The sequence below is a fragment of the Ricinus communis genome, chromosome 8 (genome assembly GCF_019578655.1).
Source record: "Ricinus communis isolate WT05 ecotype wild-type chromosome 8, ASM1957865v1, whole genome shotgun sequence".
NCBI lineage: Eukaryota > Viridiplantae > Streptophyta > Magnoliopsida > Malpighiales > Euphorbiaceae > Ricinus > Ricinus communis.
In genome coordinates, this window is record NC_063263.1 from 28440765 (window position 1) to 28459218 (window position 18454).

Below are 18454 nucleotides of genomic sequence, written 5' to 3' on the forward strand. Positions count from 1 at the left end.
AATATTCGTTTAATTAAAATAAAATACTAAGTCATGCAAAAATACGTGTCATGTAATGCTTCTATAAAATAAATTTTACATACTACGAGATGAGTATCTCAGTAGAACCCTAACTCTCAATCCTTAAAGCTAGTCTGCTCATTTAAATCTCCAATAAAGCCGACGACTAGAAAGCAACGCTCGACCAAGAACCTTTATTCCGGCAAATACACTCTACTCAGCCTAGAGAGTTAAACTCAACCATGGTAATTCTAATCATTCTTCTACTACCTGACTAAGATCATACCGGTGCACATATACGATCCTGCTGCAACCCATCAGGTGGCATGTTCTATTGTCGTCTCATCCCGAGTCATCATGCAATAATAAAATCAATGATGAAGAAAATGATATATATATTATTAGTAAATAAATGAATAATTTAAGTTTATAACCAATTAATCAGCATTGTTATTTAAACTCATTGTATGGCACATGCAAAACAGATATTTGACTTTAACTCACAGTTCTGACGACCTCCTAGCTCTACACTGATGCCTCGGGTATGAGCGAGTCGAACTAACGGACTATCTAATCATGGGAACAATTCAATCAGTAAACGTAAAACATTTAACAAATATCCCTAGGCCTAGACTCCTAAGCCTGATTGTCCAAAAATTTAGACTCGGATAAATCCTATCCAAAATTCGGCAGAACCTCCCATAAATACAGACGTCTACTCCCCCCCGAATAATGGGTCCAGGACCTGCTAGAAAATACTTTAAATATTTCAAAAATTTATTTAACGAGAGTTGGGCCACCAAGACTTCAATACTTTTTCCGACTCCGCCATACATTATAAATTACAATTTTTGGTAGACGGTTCGACAAACCATTATTTTAACTAACAATCCTCATATAATTTTTCTAATACTCAACACAATAATAAATCACATAATTTTTATCAATGATAGAGAATTACCGAGACGCTTGATCACTCGGTTGACTCGCCTCCAGCTGTCGGCGTTTGATCGATGATCCGACCATGCCCACGGACTGGAGACAACGCGTTGATGATGATTCTAGCTTCCAATTCTTTGATTCGACTCCCAATCATTCCAAAAAATTTACGGACAATATCGATCGTCGATTTTCAAACAAAGTCTGATCGCCACGAAACTGGTGCCAATGGAAAGCTTGAGGTGAGAGGAGTCCGGATATGTTCTCTGATCATCGGAAGCTCAACGGCACTGGCCGAAAAAGTAAAAAATCCAAACTGCCCCTATACTTTTCACCTCATTGGATTTTGCAATTCCGGCAGCCTTAAGGGGTGGCGATGGTCGAAAAAGAAAGCTTAGAAGTTTCTGATCATTTTGAGCCTAAAAATACTGCAAATGGTCGACGGAAACTCCATAAACGAAGGCAAGAAACGGCTGCTATTTCTGGCCATTTTTCATTGCTTGTTGTCTCTGTTCATTGCCGCCACCGGCACCAACAAGCTCGCCGACTACAACTGCACCCCTAGCCGTCGTCGCCGCACCACGAACGAGCTTTCTTCTCCTTCTGCCATTGTCGGCAGCCGAGTCCCTCTTCTCCCCTTGATCTCTCTCTCTGATCTCTTTTTTCCTTTCTTTTCCTTTCCTTATCGCCATTAGGTCCCCAAACTTTTCTTCTTTACCAAATAGTCCCTCATCTTTTTTAATTACTAGCAATTCCTTCCTGTAAAATTTATGTTTAATCCTCTAACTTTTCTTTAGCTTTTCAATTAAGCCCCTAACTACTTAATTTGGGCCAAATTATAGTTATTAAAAATAGAGAATTACTTATTTACCCTTGCTTTTAAATATAAAATTACTAAAATGTCCTTACCAACATATTTAATTATAAAAATACCAACCATGCAAATTTTCATTCAAACCCCATAATAATAAAACTATACTTTTAACCCTTATTCGAAAATTAATTGTCAAATTAATCCTAACACTTTATTAATTTAAATAATCAATTTACTAACTATTTTTCAATTTAACCCAACACCATTTGCTAATTAAAATTTGTCATTCCCCAATAAATTCTTTTATAAAAATATTATTTACTAATTCTTTCATAACTTTCAAATATAGAATTTAATTCATATATTCATATAAGGAGAAAATTAAGTGACCAAAAATATAATTTATTTCTCAATAAATTTACTTAATTAAATTCTTGAAAATCAAACTAATTAGATATAGAAAAATAATCCATCATTTTTGTCTAGCATTAAAATTCTATTTTAAATCATTCCAATTAAATTAATTAATAATAAAGTAATATTAATTTAAATAAAAACTCGTTATTAATTATTACTAATATTATTATTATTAAAAAAATTTCTGGTATTACATATTTAATCTTTTAAAAAATATTTATGCTTTTAATACATTTATATAGTTTTGATTTTGAGTTTTACATAGCTATAATTTATTATTTTAATTATATATATGAATTTATTATTTTTCTAATATAATTTATTTTATATTATTTAGTGTATAAATTTAATTTAATTTAATATATATTTTTATTTTTTATAGACTTTTTTGTCAGAGACTGCCTATGGAGATTAGCAAGTAGTATGTAATTTATTTTGTTAGTTTTTTTATAGTATTAATATTGTTATCAAATATCTATATTCTAGTTTGTATATTTTTCGAATCTATAGTAATTAAATATTTTGTTAGTTTTTGAGATAATAATTTTTTTAATTTATGTATGGTTAAATTAATTGGTATGTATTTTTTTATATAATCCTAACTGCTCTTGTAAAGTATTCCTTTGTGCTTTAACCTCATAATACAATCCTTTTGGGATGGTCGAAATTCACAATCATCATGCTACAGATAAACAAGAAACAATGGCATTTTACAATTAAAAATTGGACAAAAAGATATCGAATGAATTTATCTTTCTACCACAGTTTCTGCAAAAATGTCTAGTCATGTTCTCATCAGTTTAGGAGTTCAATAGATCGGCATGAAGATTTCGTCCAGTACAAAAGGCAGAAGGTACAGAGCTCGTATATGATGCGCGAGAGCTCGTATGTAGTGAATTGGGGTTTTATGGGGTTGTAAATAACATCTGTGGATTTGGCAATTTTTTAGGTATTATAACTACAAAACATTGTGTTCTGATGTGAATCTTACGTTGTCTACTAGCGTGGCAAGTAGAATTAGAATTTGCCTGACATGTTGGCACTTCAATATTGAAAATGTCATCGGTGGCTAATTAGACAATGATGTGTAAAAGACATGAATTTGAAAAAGAAATTCTACAAAACATATTATGAATTTATACCAAACACGATCTAAATTAGTGGCCGTACTAATTCGCTTTTCTAATTAAGAGCCCTTAAATCCAACATCATGTCAGACGTTGGAAAAACTGTTTTCTTTTTATAATAATCCAAAAAAAAAAAAAAAGGCAAAACAGTGAGGTGAAAAATGAAACATAGAGAATTGGTAGCCGTATAGTACCCGATGCCAATTTTGGTACAGTATCACGTGTTATTCCATGAAAGTCACGTGACATACCAACTGCAAATTAAAGAACAGTAAAAGAATAGAACGCAATCAAGCACAAAATAAATTAATAAATAAATAAATAAATATCTAGAAGTTTGACTAACAATTCCTTCTCTTTTTTTTCTTTTGGGTTTTTAGAAAGAGAAAAAGACATATTCACACATCTTTCTACAAACAATTTACACAAAATGCCACAAAACACAAAATTCAGAATACAGGCCTGTGGTCCCTCTCAAGAAACCCTTCCAAAACCACTCTCTTCTTGTACTCGTCGGAGCTGAAATCTGGTTCGCCTCTAATTTTCTCAATTTGACGTGGACTCATATCAGTCTTTAACCTACGGGTGAAATATAACCATGCACACGTACAAAGAATGGCACATAACCGACCCCATAGCAACATTATTATTAAGGTCACCATCACAATTGACATACCGATTACTGGGTCAAATCCTTTTCCAATCATTTCATTCTTTCTCCGATCCTTTTTCGCAATAACCCTTGATTTTTCTGGCTGCTTATGTTGAATGGTGGCTGCCTGTAAAGATGTCGACTGTGGAATGCTTCGATTTGGCTTGGATTTTTCCTCCGGTGAACCAGGTTGGCTAGACCCATTTCTTTTAGTGTCTATTTTCCGGCGTAAGGAGAACTTTTTTGGAGATTCCATCACAACGTCCAAACGTTTCCCATTTTCATGGATAATATTTTTATCACAAGTCTAGAACAAACACAGGCAAGAAGTTAACATATGCAATAGATCATATAGCTATCCTTTTTTCCATTTAAGCACTAAATAGAAGTTATCCGAACATATAGACAAGCACTGAATTAATGATTGAGCTACTTTGCAGACTGACAAATGTTAAGACCCCAATAAGAACAAAACATATGTAAGTACTATGAGATCAACACAAATAAGAAAACTTACACGCCAAATTATAAATTGGATATAAATGGAAATTGTGACTGAATTCTTTTTCTCCTTAATAACAAGAAACAAAGATATTTTATGTGAGTGAACGAGCATGGAATTTTTCTTTTAAAACAGAAGATTTTGGTAGGGAATTTTGCATATATACCTCTTTAGGTGTGTCTTCAACCGAAACTATAGGAGCTGACGTCGGTATTGTATCTTGAGCTGCCGGATTTTCCCGTTCTAAAGAGATGTTATTGGAGTTGATCTTCTTCAGCTTCGACCTCTTAAACATAAATGATATTTTAGTCTCTAATTTGTCATCGGACAAATTAGAGTCGACAGGAACAGTTCTGCTGCCTCCCGACTGTTTCAATAAAAACGTTGACCGGGAAAACCAGTGCTTACGATAATTTTTTTGGGATTTCTTCCCAGAAACTGAAGGTTTCCGAGAAAACCCAAAGCAACCCAGAAAGAAGTTAGCGGCTTTGGGTTTTGCTTTCATTGTTTTCGCCCATTAAAGGGAGGAGTGGAAAGAAGAGAAGTCGGCATAGAGAGCTTTGAATGCTCGATCAAAACGGTTGTGGGTCACTTATTGCTAAATAAGCATCAGTTGTTTAATAGTCAAAGAAAAAAAATTTATCTGGTATATGTAGAATATTAACTATTTCCTATAAAATAAAAAAAATGTATAATTTGGAAGTCTTGATATGAAAGAGAAATTAATGCATCTAATACAGAACGAAGACTTGCACTTCGTGGCTTAGTCGTTCCTCTCACACGTTTTCATTTGCTCTACGTTTCCACCTTTGCAGTCGCCTTCTAGACAGTCATCTAACTGCCTTTCACATAAAAATTTAAGTGATTAGGTGAAAGTTTTAAGAATAATTTCATATCTTCAATTAGATAATTTTAAATTTTTATCACATACGTGAATATTAGATTTTATGAATAAATTTATATTTTGAATGGATAATTTTACATTTTTATCATATTTCTGCATAGAAAATTTCCAAGATTAATTTTGTATTTTTAAGCAAATAATTTTATAGCTGCTAATTGAATTCTAAATTTTACGTATTTTAATAATTGTATTTAATTGTTTAGAATTTTAAGCATAATCTTATGTTTTCAATTTGTTTTGAACAACATTTTTCGATAATAAATTTTACAATTTTATAATAAAATAATAATATGGCAAGTCAATTCTGTATATTAATATAAAAATTAGTAAGTCATTAAATAATATGTTATGTTTAAATATAAATTATGTAAAATGATGTATATGTGAGATTTTTAATGGTCATATTATTAAAATTAGGACAAACTATATTTGTTGATAGTAAGCATAGTCAATTTCTTACATCATCTTTCTTATTGTGAAATTTTAAAAATTATCATTAGAAAATATTTTTTAAAATAAATTAAAAGTAAGAATATTTAAAACAATTAAATACAATTATTAAAAAGTATAAAATTTAAAAATTAATCGATAATTAAGCTAATTTTGTATTATCATTACCACATTTATGTATATAAATGTCAATGGAACTTAAAATATAGACAAACACATACTTATATTATTTTACGTGAAAATATTTAGTTAATAATATGGTAGTGGCTAGAGATTAATTCTAAACTTCTTACTATAAAAACTCTAATATTATATTAGGATTATCTCATTAAGAAATAATTGGTAAAACTCTAAAAATAGTTCTACATCTCTGACGAAACTATTATATATCTAATTAATTATTTGGTGAAAGAAATTAATGAAACAAATTACATTTATCATCTACGTAGTATAGTATTGGAGTTATTCAACGGGAAAATATATAGTCTTTTCTACCATAAGTAATCACATCTGATATGATAGGGTAAATGGAAAACATCCCCTGTATTTAGGCGTATTATAGTGCCTCTACTTTTTCAATATCGGACTATTGTGTCTTTCTATTTTTAATTCGTTATATTCAATATTTCTTTCGTCTATTTTCAGAAAAAAATTATTATTTAATTGATTAATTTTAAAAATTAAGAATTTCATTTGGTTCCTATATTTTTGATACAATTAAATTCATTCAAAATTAAATTTTGAATTAAATTATGATAGAATATCTGATTTACAAACTTTGGAAAAATTTAATACCATGTCAAAGTCACCTTAAATAAATTTTTTATCAAATTAAAATGGAGTTATTTTTATTTTTTGGCTCAACTTATTCTTTTTTAAAAAAATTAGAAAAGTAAATATTTTTATCTTAAAATTTTACTTAATTTTAAGAAAATACTGTATAAACTAATTTTAGATATTTTGATTAAAATTAAGAAGAGAAGTATACTATTGAGGCTTGAAAGCCCCAACATATGAAAATGGCATTTTCTTTCGACATAGATATGGATGATATTTTTTTTTTAAAGTTTATTTTGTATAAAATACTTTTAAACTTAAATAAAATTTCAAATTAAAAGATTTAGTTATTTATTTATTTCTGAAATTATAGAAATAACTTGAGCTAAAAATTAAAAACAGATATATTCTAATTCGACAAAAGAAAAATATACAGGTGGTTTTGATATTTTGTTAAATTTTCTACATAGTGTATTAAATAAACATTTTATATTAATTTATTATGTCGAGTAAGTTTGATCCTACAAGAATCATAGGGGCCAAATAGGATTTTTAATTTATTAAGTTAGTCCATTAGTCAGTTAACTTTTTTAAAAAAATAGACTAAATGACTATTTAGTGTAATAAATTGAATATGGAGATATATAATAGCATAATATTAAAAGACAGAAGGTATTAGTATAATATATCAAAATATAAGGGGGTGTCTGTCATTTAGCCCAGATGATATAATATTCACCTAGAATGGGTCTCCCTATATGTAACAATACCCATGCAACAAATTTTTTCCCAACTAAAGACCTATTCCTACCTATCAATAGGCTAAAGCATTTCTCTTTTGATAGTCTTCTCTTCTCTACATAATTACGTACATTGCTAATTGGGCTGTCAAACTTTCAAAGTTGAAATCCAATATTGTATATTGCTTCGGATTTCTATTTTACCGATAAATCATCAACTTTTTATTTTGCATCCCAATTCAATAAGCAAGCATAGATATGCTGTACTTTTTCAAGGGTTTAATTTTACCCGCTTGCAATTGGGGATATTGGTTGGGTGTATTTGGGTTCAGCCCTGGGGTTTAGTTTGTTTATAACTGCAAGTTTTCCTTTTCCTTCTTTTATTAAAATATTAGCTTATAGAAGGAATAAGTATAACCTAAACATATCGTAAAGTAATATTATAAATAATTCAAAATAGCATAAATTATAAATAATATAAAAGAAAACTCAACCTCTCAAAGTAAGAATAATAAGCGAAGATTTCAAAATATGAGCAACGTGCTTCCAATTTTATTCAAGTAGGAACGAAACATCTATTAGAAGATTTGCTTTGGACATGGATCATTCACATATTGTATTCTTTCTAGACATCCTTACTTATAGATTAAGTTAAACAAATACTTAGGACTTGTTTGGTATATTCTATTAACAGATTCATTTTATTTGAAAAAAACACATGAGAGATAAAATAAAATTGAATTGATAAAATTAAAGGAGATATTTTGAAGTTATAGAATATATTGACAAATTAATATAGAATTTATTTGAAAATTCTACCTTTTTTTTGTAGAATTTAATTTAGCTATAACCAATTTCATATAAATTTGAATATGTAGGCTTGTAAATCAACTTTAATCGTCAAAGAACATAAGTTTTGGATTTATAAATGAATTTCAGAGATTTTATGAATTTCAACTAAACACAATAATAGTGTAAATTTATTAAAGAATTCATTTGATTTAAGAAAAAGATATGAGATAGAAAATAAAATAGAAATGATAAAGTCGAAAGAGATATTTTGGTATTACAAAATATATTGATATATTAATATGAAATTTATTTGAAAATTCTACATATTTTGTGAAAATCTAGTTCGCTATATCCAATTCCATATAAATTTAATAATGTAGAATTCTAAATTAACTCTCACTTCATTTAAATGTTTTATTTGTAAATAAATTCTTTTTTTTTTATGAAATTCAACTAAATATAATATAATATGATATTTGTTGGTTTAGAGTTATTAATTTTAGTCCCTATTTCAATGCTGTACTTGTATGAAGACTTCATGATATACTGTAACTAGTTTAGTACTCGCGCTTTGTATAAAATTTAACTAATCATTTTATTGCAAATTATTTATATTTTATTTATGAATCACTACATGAAAAAGATAGTTTAGCAATGGCATTTACCGACGAAAAGGAAACTGTCACTAATTTCCATCAAATTACCGATGGATTAGCAACTATATGCAATCATAGCAACTTGTCGATGGATTTCTAATGGACTACCAACGAAAGTTTACCAACAGCAAGATTCCATCGATAAATTCAACAGCAAAAATTGGCGGCAGGTACACTGGTGGATTAGGGATGGTTCACCAATTACTATTATCGACAATTTTCTTATTCTATTGGTAAGTTATGGTGCAATTTGGTGCCAGAAATAACAACAACTTTGAATTATTTAGCGACAATTGAGGAAGTCGCTAATTTACTGATGGAATAATCCGTTGATAAATTACTTAAACGAAATATAGTGTTACAAGCAAGTAATTTACCGACGGATTATTCAATCGGTAAGTGTAAAGATCATGTAACCCTGCATTTCGTTTAAGCAATTTACCGACGGATTATTCTGTTGGTAATCCATTGGTAAATAACTTAAATGAAACGTAACATTTGTATCATCCCTTATATTTGAGGAGTTAACCTAACTCCTCAATGTAAGTAGTAGTAGCAGCCCCTCCCCTCCTCTCCTCCTCACCCTTCCCCTCTCTCCTTCCTCACCCTCACCCTCACCCCTCCCCTGTGCCGCCACTGTCCTTCACTCTCCTGCTGTCTCGCCGCCCCCTATGTCACTGCCCCGCCGTTGTTGTCCTTATTGAAAAAGGTAAGTGTTTTTGTTTTTGTATATTTTATATTTGATTTATATTAAATGTTAATTTTCTTTTTTTAATATTTTTTGGTTTTTTTATATTTTATATTTGATTAATATTTTAAGTTAATTTAGATTGTAAAATTAATTTAAGAGTTAATTTTAGATTAATTTGAGTTAAACTAATAATTAATTTAATTATATAATAAATTAAATAATGAAGTAGTTAGAAAAGTTAGTAAATTATAATTATGTTATACTAATAATTAATTTAGCTAGTAACATCAATTTAAGAGTTAGTTTTAGATAAATTAAAAATTAAAATAAATAGATATAAATTAAATAATAAAGTAGTTAGAAAAAATAGTAGATTTGTTTTTGTAAATATATTATATAGTAAATTAAATATCTGTACAAATATAATAGTAAATTATAATTGTTAAATAATTTGAAAAATATTTATCTAAATTGTTAGTTAAATTAATATTTCATTGTTTTAGTATGTTTAATTTAGAAGTTAGTAAATTAAATAGTTAAAAAATACTTATTATGTAAATTAATTAATTCGTTACACAATAGTCAGTTAAAAAAATTTACACAATAAATGGCGTAAACTTTTATTTTATTTTTTAAAATTAAGAAGTGCATAATTTCTTATTTGATGTCTAATTATATTTTTTGATTTATTTAATAAAGAAATTTATTGTGAAATGCCGGACATTTGCAGATCCGAGGAGTATTGGAGGCTTAACCTTTTTATTTATTTTTAAATATTTAAGAAGTGCAAATTTTTATTTAAGTTGATGTCTACTTAAATTTTATGCATTTGTTTGACGGAGAAATTTATTATGTAATGCCGAGCATTTGATGGTCCGAGGAGTATTAGAGGTACATGCTTTTAATTTTTTAAAGACTTCTTAATTTTTTATTGATGTATGATTATATTTTATTTATTTAATTGGCCAAAACATTTATTTTGTAATGCCGGGCATTTTATAGCCTGAGGAGTACTGAAGGCACAACCTTTTTATTTTATTTAAATATATTAGAAGTGCGTAATATATTATTATAAAAAATAGACTATTTTACGAGAGATAGATGTTCTTTTTATAAGAAAATGCTGCCAGATTCTTGGTAGCTTCTTTTGAAAAAAAACTAGAATGCTTCTAGGAGTTACCATATTATTTCTAATAAACCGTATATTATGACTGAGAACTAAATATGTAAGTTATATGTGTCCTCGGGAGTTATAAATGAATTCGAATCGGGACTGGATGTATAGTAGGCTTAGTATTGATAGAATGATCAATAAATATTTTATGAAAGGAGTTGAAACATTTATCGCTTTTACATGTAATCGGTCGAGCATGAATGATATGACTGAAATAAGATGTCCATATAAAAAGTATCATAATCAAAAGTATCAAAATTAGATGTGGTTAGAATGCATTTGTTTAGAAAGGGGTATGTTGCAGATCATTATGTGTAGGATCGGCATGGAAAACCATATGTGAGTACATCTTATGAGCCTTCAGAATGTCATTTACCAGCGGAGGTTTATACAAAAGCATCTATGGATCCATATCGATAAATGGTTCTTAATGTAGTTGGCCCTAAGTTGGAACTAAAGAGCATGGCGAAGAACCTAATCCAAGTGTACAAAAAATTTATGACATGTTAAATATCATTGATGAAAAATTATGGGACATGTAAAAAAATATTCTTAGATGTTAGCAGTGGCACGTTTGTTGCATATGAAGTCAGAGCACCCTTTTTTTGAGAGATGTTTTGATGACTTGACTTAGTTTTTACAAGAGGTGTTGATGTGAATCCAAGTTCAAAGCTTAAAAATTTATGACATGTTAAATGTCATTGATGAAAAATTATGGGACATGTAAAAAATATTCTTAGATGTTAGCAGTGGCACGTTTGTTGCATATGAAGTCAGAGCACCCTTTTTTTGAGAGATGTTTTGATGACTTGACTTAGTTTTTACAAGAGGTGTTGATGTGAATCCAAGTTCAAAGCTTAAAGAGATCCAAGATCCATTAATAGTATAAGAAGACCCAATCACAAGGTCCAAATCCAAGAAGCTTCAAGAAGCCATATTGGGTTTAATTAGGGATATTTGAAAAGCCCAAGAATTTCAACCCAATAAGGCATCCGTGGAGGCCCAAGGAATAATATTTAACTTGTTTTTGTGTTAATAACAATTAGGGTTACATGTAGCCACTATATACAAGTTAATGGAGTAATTAATATCAAGTAATGGCTACTAATGTGGGTAGTGGTTACGAAGGCCATTTAAGAGAAAAGTGATCCTATGTGTGTGAGTCTATTTTAGTAATGTATGCATGGACTTGTACTCTATATGGGTAGTGGTTATTAAGAGCCACCATATACAAGTTAATGGGGTAATTAATACCAAGTAATGGCTACTAATGTGGGTAGTGGTTACTAAGGCCATTTAAGAGTAAAAGTAATCCTATGTGTGTGAGTCTATTTTAGTAGTGTGTGCATGGACTTGTACTCTATATAAACAAGTTTTTTTCTTTCTTTAGGCAGGATTGAATTTGATATATGAATTATAACTTTGTTTAAGTTTTATTGTGAGGAATTTTGTCTTTAATTTCTTGCATGAACTTTGTGACTTATCAAACTTTATTCTAGCTTATGGTGTCAAAATCTAAATGTTTGTTTTCTTGTTATTTATCAAACTATCTTGTTTGTGGCATAAGAGAAAATTCAAAGTTTGTCTTGTTATCTTTATCCTTGTTGGTAAAGGGGTTAAGTAGCACCTATCTCCTTACTTCAATCTTTGAACGATCCGAATTTGTGGATTAAATTGGTAATTTCTAGTTTTCTTCTAATTCAACTTATCATAGTATTTTTGCTATTGGGGAGTTAATTGATGAAACCTACAATTCCTATCATAAGTGGTATTAGAGCATTGGCTCAAGATTGAGGTTTGCATATCCAAAACTATCTTTTAATTCTCAATATCTTGTGTTCATCTTATATTTTGTACCTTTTGCCATCTGTTTTTCTTGTTATTATTTTTCTTATCTTTATTCTTCTTATCTCAAGATTTTGGTTGCATATATCAAAAAAAAAAAAAAATTCGTCCATAATTTTTTTTTGTTATCTTTAATATTCTTGTGTTAGATCTCAGATTACATAAAAAAAAAAGAAATTGACTCTTCATATTCCATTGAGATCTATCTTTATAATTCTGTGTCTTTGTGTTCTTTGATGATCTATCTTTATCTTTCATTTCTATTAGCCTATTTGCTACAAATTGTTCATTTCTTTAAGCCTACCTTATTATTTTCTTATTAGCCTACCTTGTTTTTTATTTATTTATCATTGATTACTACATCCTTGAAATTTTGTTTGATTGAGAAACTTAGTTCATCTAAGAAATCAAAAGGCAAATTTGAGAGGTAAAAGGCAAGAGTGTGAGATCATTAGAGAAAAAAAAGCCAAAATTGAGTGTAAACACTAGTGGTATACATTAATTTTGAGTGAAACACGTGAGGGAGTGTTGTGAGATTGTTTCTTTCTATTTTCTTTTGTTAAACTTTTAGGTTTTACAATCATGTCAAAAGACACAAGTTCTTCTTCTACAAATGATCATGTAATTCAAGCTATGCAACAACAATTCAAAAGAATGTTTAATATGATGGCGGGAGTCAATGAAAAATTAAAAAGGCATGATGGCATCCTTAACCAATTATAAGGAGAGCCTAGACGAAAGAGACGTCCACCAATTGACCAAGAGGACTATGAAGCAGAGGATGTTTTGGATGATGATCAAGTCACCTTGGTAGGACAACAAATCAATCCTAAGACAAGCTAGGAGAGGACATCCAAATGATGATGTTGATCGCAACCATAGAAGCATCAAAATGAAGATTCCTTCATTCCAAGGAAGAAATGATCCAGATGTGTACCTTGAATGGGAGCGGAAAGTGGAACTCATCTTTGAATGTCATAATTATTCGGAGGAGAAAAAGGTAAAACTTGCCGTTGTTGAGTTTAGTGATTATGCAATTGTTTGGTGGGATCAATTTTGCAAGGAAAGACGTAGATATAGAGAAAGAATCGCGGAGTCTTGGAGGGAAATGAAGCAAATCATAAGAAAGAGGTTTGTTCCAAGCCACTACTATAGAGAGCTTCATCAAAGGTTACAAACTCTAATTCAAGGATTCATGAGTATGGAGGAGTATCACAAAGAAATGGAGAAGGCTATGATTAGAGCAAATATAGTAGAAGATTGTGAAGCTACCATGCAAGGTTCTTGAGAGGGCTAAACAAAAACATTACTGATGTTGTTGATTTGCAATATTATGTGGAGATTGAAGATATAGTGAATTTGGCCATGAAAGCGGAAAGGCAATTGAAAAGAAAGAGGTATGATTCTAAACCAAATATAGGTTCTTCTTCTTCTTGGAAAACTTCTTGGGGGAAAAAGGATGATAAACCTTTTACTAAGTTAAAAGTGGAAGAAACTAAACCTAAAATTGACTTGGGTAATAAGGGAAAGGGTGAGAATCAACCAACCTAAACTAGGGGAATAAAATATTTTAAGTGTTTGGGTCATGGGCACATTGCTAGGGAATGTCCAAATAAGAAAGCTATGATTCTAAGGGATGGTGATATTGAGTCAGAGAGTGAGGGGATAGTGATGATGATATGCCTTCTTTAGAAGATTGTAGTGATGTTGAATGTGCTAAGGGAGATAATCTTGTTGTTCAAAGAACATTGAGTTTGCAAAAAAAATATGATGTCCATAGGGAGCAAAGGGAGAATTTGTTTCATACTCATTGTTTGATTTCTAACAAGTTGTGCAATATGATTGTGGATAGTGGAATTGTACCAATGTAGCAAGCACTTTGTTAGTGGAGAAATTGAAGTTGCCTACTACCAAGCACCCAAGACCATACAAGTTGCAATGGCTTAATGAAAGTGGAGTTGTAAAGGTAAATAAGCAAGTTTTAGTTTCTTTTCAAATTGGTAGATATAAGGATGAGGTGTTGTGTGATGTGTTACCAATGTTGGCCGGACATATGTTGTTGGGGAGACCTTGGCAATATGATAGAAGGGCTAGTCATGATGGATTCAAAAATATGTATACTTTGACTATGGATGGAAAAAGATTTAACCTTGGACCATTAACTCCAAAATAGATTTTTGAAGACCAAATACGCATCAAGCAACAATATGAAGAAATGGGTTCTTCATTGGAAAATTTTTTGAGAAGGGAAACTTTTAAGAGTAAAGAAAAAGGTGAGATGAGTGAACCTAAAAATTCCAATTCTCTTGATCAAAATGGGAAACACATGGTGAGAGAAAACAAGAAAGGTTCAAATGAAAGAAAAATGAGTGTTTATGCAAAAATAAGTGATGTGAAGAAAGCTATACTTTTGAGGCAACACATGCTTGTACTTATGTACAAGGAGATTTTGCATATTTCTAACGAAATAACCAATTGTTTGCTTAGTGTTGTTTTTGATCTTTTGCAGGTTTATGAAGATTTATTTCCGGAAGAAATTCCAAATGGTTTGCCACCTAAAAGAGGCATTGAGCACCAAATTGATTTCATACTCGGAGCAAGCATTCCAAATAGACCAGCATATAAATGTAATCCGAAGGAGACCAAGGAAATTGAAAAGCAAGTGAGTGAGCTTATGGAGAAGGGTTATGTTCGTGAAAGCATGAGTCCATGTGCCGTACCCGTCTTGTTAGTGCCTAAGAGAGATGGAACTTAGAGGATGTGTGTTGATTGTCGTGCCATCAAAAAAATCATGGTGAAGTATAGACATCCCATTCCTAGGCTAGATGACATGTTGGATGAATTGCATGGTTCATATTTGTTTTCAAAAATTGATTTAAAATTTAGTTATCATCAAATTAGAATGAGAGAAGGTGATGAATGGAAAACAACTTTTAAAACTAAACATGGTTTATATGAGTGGTTAGTAATGCCTTTTGGTTTAACTAATGCACCAAGCACTTTCATGAGATTGATGAATAATGTTTTAAGAGCATTCATAGGCAAATTTATTGTTGTCTATTTTGATGATATCTTGGTTTATAGCAAAAATTTAGATGAGCATGTACAACATTTGACTCGTGTTATGTGCTTAGAGAAGAGAAATTGTATGCTAATCTAAAGAAATGTTGTTTTTGCATTAATGAAATTACTTTTCTTGGATATATTGTCAATGACAAGGGCATTCATGTTTATAGCAAAAATTTAGATGAGCATGTACAACATTTGACTTGTGTTATGTGCTTAGAGAAGAGAAGTTGTATGCTAATCTAAAGAAATGTTATTTTTGCATTAATGAAATTACTTTTCTTGGATATATTGTCAATGACAAGGGCATTCATGTTGATCAAGAAAATGTAAAAGTAATTAAAGAATGGCCAACACCCACAAGTGTAAGTGATGTAAGAAGCTTTCATGGTTTAGCTAGCTTTTATAGAAGGTTCATTAAGAATTTTTTTACCATAGCTGCATCTTTAACTGAATGCATAAAAAAGAATATTGGTTTTAAGTGGGGAATTGAACAAGATGAGGCTTTTAACTTGCTAAAAGACAAATTAAGTTCTACACCCTTGTTATCTTTGCCAAATTTTACTAAACCTTTTGAGATTGAGTGTGATGCAAGTGGCATAGGTATTGGAGGAGTTTTGATGCAAGAAGGCAAGCCCATAGCATTCTTTAGCGAAAAGCTAAGTGGAGCAAGTCTAAACTACCCTACATATGACAAGGAGTTCTATGCATTGTATCTCAAAGGACAAGGAAAGCTCAACAAGAGACATGCAAAATGGGTGGAATTCATTGAATCCTTTCCGTACATCATTAAGTACAAGCAAGGGAAAGAAAATGTGGTGGCCGATGCATTGTCAAGAAGGTATGCCTTGATCTCTAAACTTGATGCAAAATTATTAGGATTTGAATACATCAAAGATCTTTATTCTAATGATCCTGATTTTGCTAATGTTTATGGGGTATGTGAGAAAGGGGGTTTTAATAAGTTCTATAAGTTTGATGGTTTTCTTTTTCGGGAAAATAAATTGTGTGTGTCACAAAGTTCTTTGAGAGAGTTACTTGTGAGAGAGGCATATAGTGGAGGTTTAATGGGGGCATTTTGGGATTAAGAAAACTTTAGATGTGTTGGGTGACCATTTCTTTTGGCCACACATGAAAAGGGATGTTGAGAGAATTTGTGAGAAATGCATTACTTACAAACAAGCCAAATCCAAATCCAAAGCAATGCCTCATAGTTTGTGTACACCTCTTCCCATACCAAATGAACCTTGGGTAGACATTTCTATGGACTTTGTTTAGGATTACCTAGGTCTAATGGAGGGAGAGATTCTATTTTTGTTATTGTGGACAGGTTTAGCAAAATGGCACATTTCATTCCATGTTACAAGACGGATGATGCAACCCATATTGCCAATCTATTCTTTAAGGAGATTGTAGGGCTACATGGAGTGTCAAGGACCATTGTGAATGATAGGGATGTTAAATTCCTAAATCACTTCTGGAAGACTCTTTAGGAAAAGATGGGGACAAAGCTTTTGTATTCTACAACTTTTCATCCGCAAACGGATGGACAAATGGAGGTGGTCAATAGGACACTTTCAACACTTTTGAGGGCTGTCATCCAAAGAAATATGAAGAATTGGGAAGAATGTTTGCCACATGTGGAATTTGCTTACAATAGGAGTGTGCATGGTTCAACAAATTGCTCACCCTTTGAAGTTATGTATGGATTCAATCCATTGACTCCATTAGATTTGCTACCATTGCCATTGGACAAAGCTAATTTAGAGGGGAAACAAAAAGCTGAGTTCATAAAGACTTTGCATGAGAAGGTGCATGCAAACATTGAGAAGAAGACACTCCAATATGAAAAGCAACACAAAAAATGGAGGAAGCAAGTCATTTTTGAGCTCAGAGATTGGGTGTGGGTGCACTTGAAGAAGGAAAGATTTCCTAACCAAAGGAAATCAGAGCTTATGCCAAGAGGAGATGGTCCTTTTAGAGTGCTTCAACGCATCAACGACAATGCCTATAAGCTAGAACTTCCAAGTGAGTATGACAATGTTAGTGCTACTTTCAATGTTAGTGACTTATCTTTGTTCGATGTAGGTGATGAAGATGATGGAGCTGATTTGCGGACAAATCCTTTTGAAGAAAGGGGGAATGATGTGAATCCAAATTCAAAGCTTAAAGAGATCCAAGATCCATTAATAGTACAAGAAGGTCCAATCACAAGGTCCAAATCCAAGAAGCTTCAAGAAGTCATATTGGGTTTAATTAGGTACATTTGGAAAACCCAAGAATTCCAACCCAATAAGGCATTTGTGGAGGCCCAAGGAATAATATTTAACTTGTTTTTGTGTTAATAACAATTAGAGTTACATGTAGCCACCATATACAAGTTAATGGGGTAATTAATATCAAGTAATGGCTACTAATGTGGGTAGGGGTTACTAAGGCCATTTAAGAGTAAAAGTAATTATATGTGTGTGAGTCTATTTTAGTAGTGTATGCATGGACTTGTACTCTATATGGGTAGTGGTTATTAAGAGCCACCATATATAAGTTAATGGGGTAATTAATACCAAGTAATGGCTACTAATGTGGGTAGTGGTTACTAAGGCCATTTAAGAGTAAAAGTAATTCTATGTGTGTGAGTCTATTTTAGTAGTGTGTGCATGGACTTGTACTCTATATAAACAAGTCCTTTTCTTTCTTTGGGCAAGATTGAATTTGATATATGAATTATAACTTTGTTTAAGTTTTATTGTAAGGAATTTTATCTTTAATTTCTTGCATGAACTTTGTGACTTATCAAGCTTTATTCTAGCTTGTGGTGTCAAAATCTAAATGTTTGTTTTCTTGTTATTTATTAAACTATCTTGTTTGTGGCATAAGAGGACATTCAAAGTCTGTCTTGGTATCTTTA

The 18454-nt window shown here is 31.0% G+C and overlaps 1 protein-coding gene across 2 annotated transcripts; it reads right to left on the reverse strand.

The window, feature by feature from the left end:
- Positions 1–3587: 3587 nt before the first annotated feature.
- LOC8271881 (uncharacterized protein At5g23160) lies at positions 3588–5084 on the reverse strand. 2 transcript variants are annotated; one of them, XM_015722131.3, is made up of 3 exons: positions 4618–5084; positions 4467–4520; positions 3588–4256 (listed from the first exon to the last, which is right to left on the reverse strand). In XM_015722131.3, exons 1-3 carry the CDS (start codon positions 4954–4956, stop codon positions 3747–3749), a joined length of 903 nt encoding a protein of 300 aa, XP_015577617.1. In that variant the 5' UTR covers positions 4957–5084; the 3' UTR covers positions 3588–3746. The 2 variants fall into 2 exon arrangements, with proteins under 2 accessions (XP_015577617.1, XP_002523770.1); XM_002523724.4 differs by lacking the exon at positions 4467–4520 and having other exon boundaries at positions 4618–5076.
- Positions 5085–18454: the final 13370 nt, after the last annotated feature.